The sequence below is a fragment of the Rhinopithecus roxellana genome, chromosome 4 (assembly GCF_007565055.1).
Source record: "Rhinopithecus roxellana isolate Shanxi Qingling chromosome 4, ASM756505v1, whole genome shotgun sequence".
Taxonomy (NCBI): Eukaryota; Metazoa; Chordata; class Mammalia; order Primates; family Cercopithecidae; genus Rhinopithecus; species Rhinopithecus roxellana.
In genome coordinates, this window is record NC_044552.1 from 173,596,201 (window position 1) to 173,602,734 (window position 6,534).

General features: G+C 40.1%; 1 protein-coding gene and 1 long non-coding RNA gene across 3 annotated transcripts in view; both read left to right on the plus strand.

Annotated features, from left to right (window-relative positions):
* Positions 1-2,284, plus strand: part of TRMT11 (tRNA methyltransferase 11 homolog) — a 126,353-nt gene extending 124,069 nt beyond the window's left edge. The window contains exons 14-15 of one of the 2 annotated variants that reach the window (XM_030928666.1): positions 925-991; positions 1,893-2,284. In XM_030928666.1, the coding sequence (XP_030784526.1) occupies positions 925-991; positions 1,893-1,961 (136 nt within the window). In that variant the 3' untranslated portion in view covers positions 1,962-2,284. The remainder of the gene's footprint in view (positions 1-924; positions 992-1,892) is intronic. The other variant, XM_030928667.1, reaches the window with a different exon arrangement.
* Positions 2,285-4,375: 2,091 nt separating this feature from the next.
* Positions 4,376-6,325, plus strand: LOC115896959. Its single transcript, XR_004056910.1, has 2 exons — positions 4,376-4,506; positions 4,618-6,325. It is a non-coding gene; the product is annotated as an uncharacterized LOC115896959 (long non-coding RNA).
* The last annotated feature ends 209 nt before the right edge of the window (positions 6,326-6,534 follow it).

The window sequence follows — 6,534 nt, forward strand, 5'->3', positions numbered from 1 at the left end:
CATCCTGCCTCAACAGCTCCTCTCCCCAGCAGCAATTCTCTGTCTTTCACCTCCAACATTGTTGCAATTACCTCCTTTCTTTACTCTCTTGTTAGAAATCTGTGAAATGAGATTGGCGGGGGATAAGGGGCTACGAAAAGTTGGAGAAGAGTGTAGTTAGTAGAAGCCAACTAAGGAGTATTAACATCCCTGTGACATTCCCTCACTCTAGTGATCACTCAAGGATCAGTTTCCCTTTTTGTTACATGGGCCTAGATAAACAGATGGGTACACCATTTTTGTTATTTCATGTTTCAGTAGTTGAGGAAATTTCCACAAAGGGGATTTTTTTAAAGTAGTTAAGAAATTATGGGTTTAAGCTACTAATTAATTCAGAAAATGTAGGCATTCAACAAGATCCATTAACTCCACAAATATGTATTGAGAACTGGCTATGTGTCATTCACAGTTGGTAGGTACGTAATTAAGTAGCTGTCACATAGGATTAAATCTACCTAGAAGTTGCTTCTCAGCCTCCCACTTTTGGAAGTTACTTCTCATTGCAAGAAACTTGGTGACATTCTTAAATTATTCATTGTTAGCTTCTTATCATTTGGTTGTCCTTCAGGAATATATTGCATTTATATAGAATTGTATACTTCTTCAAATCTGTTGTATTTTGAATTCAGGAGAGAAAATTGTCACCAGATTTCAGTAAATCTGTGCACTTTGGTGTGGTGTTAATACCACACATCTTTGCTCTCACTTGCACATTCTCTACTTGCTCAGCAAGACTCTGGGTAATAGTTTTGATCTACATATCCTGTATTAAAATGAAAATAAATTTAGTGCATCAATCAAAATTTGGCCACCTACCTGTGACCTGGTATGAGAACTAATGGGATTTAGATAATTGACCTTCCGTGTATTTACAATTGTGTTTAGTGCTGAGATTTTCCAGATGACTCTGATCAACTTCATGGATGACAAGTTGGATCCCTCTACCTTCCTGGTAATAACAGCTTGCATTTTTTGAAGTCAGCAAGGCTGGGTCTTACATGTAGTATCTTATTTAATTCTATGCCAATGCTATGAGGATGGTTCCATTTATTTCTCCTATTTTACATTTGAGAGAATAGAAACTTAGATTAAGTAATAACTTAGCAGATAGATAAGGGAGTTTCAAAAAATCAGGTTCTTCTTGGGCACCTGAGACATAATAAAAGTATAGTAAGAGAATTCTTTCCTGAAAACACTTTGATAAGGAAAAAGAAAACAAGATACTTTAAGGATTGTGAAGTCCTATCCACATCTTTGTAAAACTGAGTGTGACAAATAGGAGGGAAAATTAGACCATAGTAATAAAGTGTTCATATCATTAAATCTCTTCATTTTTGATATTTGTGTAAATCTGAATATGAAGCAACTCCAAGTATCAGGTTATTTTCCTTTTTCTTCAATGAGAAGTTAAAAAAATTGTGACCAATTTGAATACATAAACTCTTTTAAGGTTACATAAAATAGGTAAATTATACCTATAATATGTTTTTGATTAATCAGTTGCCTAAACATATTTGAAAAACATTTTATATAAAATATTGATTTATAAATGCTTCTTTTTCCACCCTTACATTTTATGAAAGAATTTTACTTAAATTCCTTACATAGATCTTCAATGTTAGTATCATCTTTGCTACTGGAAGAACTTTTTGAATCATCCATCAAAATTTTCAAAACAGTGTCATCCTTACCTTCACCGAAGTTATGATATTGTTTGATTTTGTGGATGATGCTGACACTGGGGATTTCATTCTATTTGTAATTTATGTATTATAATCTCTTACTGTAAAGTTATTTTCAAAAGGCCTACTTGCAATGCTAAATCTATATTAAGTTTCTCTGCTCCTACTTAGTGTTTGGACGAACAGAGGCAAGATGGTGCACTTCCGGGTTCTTCTTCACCAACTGTTCCCGCGCGCTAAAAGGCAGCCGGCGACCAGGGATGGTGCAGACCAACCAGGCATGCGCCAGGTGATGTCAATCTGAAGAGACTGAGATTTACCTGGTCGCACCTGCGGAACGCCCCCGCCCCGACACGCCCATGCCCCGCCTATTGCCCTCCCACTCCTAGAAAAGCCGCTCCGGAGGGACGCCCCAGGCAGACTTCCCAGCCCCACTCCTGTCCGGATGTCGGGACTCTATCAGGAACCTCGCCCCAGAGCCCCACGGGGAGACTGTAGGCCTCCTTTGCCGGAGGCCGACAGACCTCTCCCCCACACCTTAGGTGACCAAAATAAATTTGCAGTTTTGCTCCTACCCTTGCCTACTCGCTGGTTCTTTTGTGCCCACTCTGGTGGTCTTAGAAAAAACAAATCACTTAGTACACTGGGAAAGAGGTAAGCTAAGGGGAGTGGGTGATGCTACACACAGGTAGCTCCAGAACCAAGGAAAGAAGTAGAATAGGCCGGGTACTGTGGCTCATGCCTGTAATCCCAGCACTTTGGGAGACCAAGGCAGGTGGATCAATGGAGGTCAGGAGTGCAAACCCAGCCTGGTCAACATGGCGAAATCCCGTCTCTACTAAAAATTCAAAAATTAGCCAGGTGTGGTGGCAGCCACCTGTAATCCCAGCTACTCGGGAGGCTGAAGCAGGAGAATCACTTGTACCTGGGAGGTGGAGGTTGTGGTGAGCTGAGATCGTGCCACTGCACTCCATCCTGGGTGACAGAGTAAGACTCTGTCTCAAAAAAAAAAAAAAAAAAAAAAAAGTAGAATTAACAATTGTTATTTTTATTTTTTAAATCCCAGAGATCGAAAAGGAAAGCAGTCAGACTCCTGAGTTGATTTTTGAGGCTAGAATGAGACAAGAAGTGGATGTGGGTCTGGAAGAGCTGGGCACCTGCACCAGACTGGGTGTGGAGCCTGGTAGGTAGTTGATACTTCAGAGGGGACTGGCTGAGCATGAGCCTGGCAGGTCTCAGCAGCCTGGGTGGAGTATGGTGCCAAGGGAGTAGTGCTGCTGGCAGTTTTTCCCTCTTTCCAGAGACCATGCCATATTATGACACTCTTTGCATGCTTTGAGTTGAAAGTTAGGTGACTCTCCTCTTTAATTTATTTAAGCCTCCTAGGGTTCTCAGGAGATGACGCAGAGGAAGGAGAAGTGGAGGACCAAGCCAGTATGAGATTGTTGAGTTGGTTTCAGTTATATTTGGTGAAATAAGAGGATCATTTTTGCATCTTGAGGGTGGTGAAAATTTCAAGCCAATTCCATTTTATAGATATAGGATTAAAGCGCTGTGAAATTATGATTTGCTGTGTCACGTGTCTAGTCACAATGCTGAGATTTCAATAGCTGGAACCAAATAGCTTAGGCAGTCACTTCTTATTTCTCATTTCTTATTCCATATTTTCCATTAAAAATATTACTTTCCCCATTTTTTTGTTTAGCTCGTTATTGTTTTAGGAATCTTTCTTGTTGGTTGTGACAGAAACTCGACCTGAACAAGCTTGAACAAGAAAATTTGCTACAAGGAATGTGTTGTATGGATTTGCTACAAGGAGTGTGCTGTCACATACCCTGAGGACAGGAATATCGCCAAGCCTTAAGAATATCATCCCAATAAGCTGTGGCCAGGCTGGACTTGTGCTACACAACAGCGGGCCTCAACCTCTTCAGCACCAGGGGCCAGTTTTGTGGAAGGCAATTTTTCTACACACAAGGGTTGGGGGAATGGTTTTGGGATGATTCCAGTGCTTTACATTTATTGCACACTTTATTTTTATTATTATTACATTGTAATATATAATGAAATAATTACACAACTCACTATAATGTAGAATCAGTGGGAGATCTCAGCTTGTTTTTCTGCAACTAGACAGGTCTCATGTGGGAGTGACGTGAGACAGTGACAGATCATCAGGCATTTGATTCTCATAAGGAGCGTGCAACCTAGATGCCTCCCATGCATGGTTCACAGTGGGGTTCACGCTTCCATGAGAACCTAATGCTGCCGCTAATCTGACAGGAGGCAGAGGTTACTCACATGACTCAGGGGTAATGTGAGCAGTTGGGAGCAGTTATAAATACAGATGAAGCACACTGCTTACTTCCTGCTGTGTGGCCTGGTTCCTAACAGACCAAGGACAGGTACTGGTCTGTGGCCCGGGTGTAGAGAACCCTTGTTATTCAACATGGAGACTCCTACAAAGCTGATGAAGTCTGGACTGGGAGGGATATAGTCGAGGGGGCAGTTCCCAGAAAAGATGTGCTCTTAGGCAGACAAGAAATTGTTTACTACAATTAATAATAACTGTGAAATTAATGATATATATTCCACTTACAAAATGATTCTATGAAGCTAATAATAATACTATTCCATATTTTATAAGACTATATATGTTACTCATATTAATCAGAATCACAACTACCCAATGCAGTAAAGCATCAGGTTTATCTGTTCCCACTTTTATAGATGATGAAACCAACGTGCAGAGAGGTTATGCAGTTTGCCCAAGGACACACAGCTGGTAAGTTGTAGAGATGGAATTCAAGCTTTTTCCTCCACATCCTCTTCCTATAGGCTTCAATTCTTAAAATAAATCAACTCAGTTGTTCAGGTCTTTTTCACTTACTTGAAGGAAACAACATTCTGGATTAATTTTAAGTGAAAATACCCTGGAGGCACACTGAATTTTCAGACGTGGACAGCTGATCATCTGAGGAAGCTGCCGCATTTCCAGTTCTCTTTTGGTTGGGAGAAAGGCCATTCTTCATGCTCCTCTGTTCTTTTGATTTCCTATTGGCATCTCCGTTTCCCTCCATACTTTTCAACATTCAAGCCAGATGCCAATTGTCTATGTGAAAACACACTGCATCGCAAATATACCAAGATGCCATAATATTTGACCATATGTGAATATTCCAGTAAACTCCTGGGGACTTATGTTCCAGCGTCAGTGCTGAACAACAGGAAGACTGTAAATACCATCAGCTAACCAGAAGACTCACGTATGCCTCATGTTTATAAATGCCTGACAGATGTAGTGCGTTCTAAATTTGAATTTTTGGTGCAAGAGAGGGGATGGGTGCTCTCTCCATGGAGGAAATCGCAGCTTGCAAACATACAAATGAATGGGACCTCCTCAGGTTGCTGCTGATCCTGGCAATCAGTTATTGTGGAGAGACTTGCAAACAAGGAACATCTCTTGAGATGAGCTCTGAAAGAAAAGAAGAAAAGAATGTGTCCATGGTAGCCAACAGATATACTAAATAAAATAAAGTTTGAACTCACGATATTAACTGGTCCAGAAAAATTCCCCTGAAGCTGGACAGGGTGGGATTAAATTCTAAAACCTTAAGCAAAAGATTTCAAAGGACACAGGATGAATTTTGAACAATATCTTTATATTTGCCACCCCCTTCAGTCCCCAGCCTCCTGCGATGCTGGCCTCATCATTGAAAAAACACAGAAGCAAACCACTTCAGGAAGATTTGCTAGACACCAAGCTTTGTTTTGGACCTGGTGAGAGTTAAGAAGATGAAATAAACAAGCTCTTTGTTCTCGAGTTGCCCAGTGATTTAGTACGAGAATCTTTATTGTCATAAAAGTGCCTAACAATGCTAGGCAGGAAGGCAGGAAGCAGGAACTGAAAGCAACGTGTCCTTGGAATGGCCCACAGAAGAGGCTGAGACTCTTAGCTTGCCTCTGAGCTGACTTAAAGTGTCTAGTATAATGGCAGTTCTTTTACTGAACTGCACTCTCTTCTAGTAAGTATAAAAAAGTTCTATTGGCAATAATAATAGCAAACATTTATCAGGTTTTTACTGTGCTAAGCACTTTAATTCTGTTATTGCACTTTCAAAACAACTTATTGAGGATGATACCATTACTTTTCCTGTATTACAGCAGAGGGAACTGAGCTTTAGAGAGAGAAAATAATTTGCCACAGTTGTCTTATATAATTGTTCATCCCATAGAGAATGGCATTTTCATTTCTACAGAGATCAGAGTGTGTTAATTGTTTTCTATTTCCTGTCTCAAACATGTTACTCCTCATCTCTGCCAAAGCAAGCTCTATTTATCCTGCAAGAACTGTGGAACGTCCTCTACTTCCATTGTAAACTCTTCCTGGGACCCAGTGACCTCTCTTCCCACAGCACACTTGGAGAATTTATGCCTGCCTCATGTATTTGACAATTGATCATAAATGGTCCTATCCTAATTCTCATTTGTCATATGATATTGTATAATTTTGTTTAATCTTTCCATCCAGATTGTAAACTCCTTGTTTCTAGCTTTGTCTTAAGGATTAAAAGTGAGTCTTTTATACTATTCACTACAGTGCATAATTGAGTTGTCTTTGTATTTATTTGAGTTAAAGTTGTATAGGTTATATATTGCTGCTTAACAAATTTCCAAAAACATAGTGGCTTAAAACAACACACATATATTTCTGCAATTATAATTCTGTGGGTCAGGTGTTGGGCATGTCTTAAGTGGTCCTCTTCAAAGTTGCAATCAACGTGTTAGTTGAGGCTCACTTCTCATCTGGAGG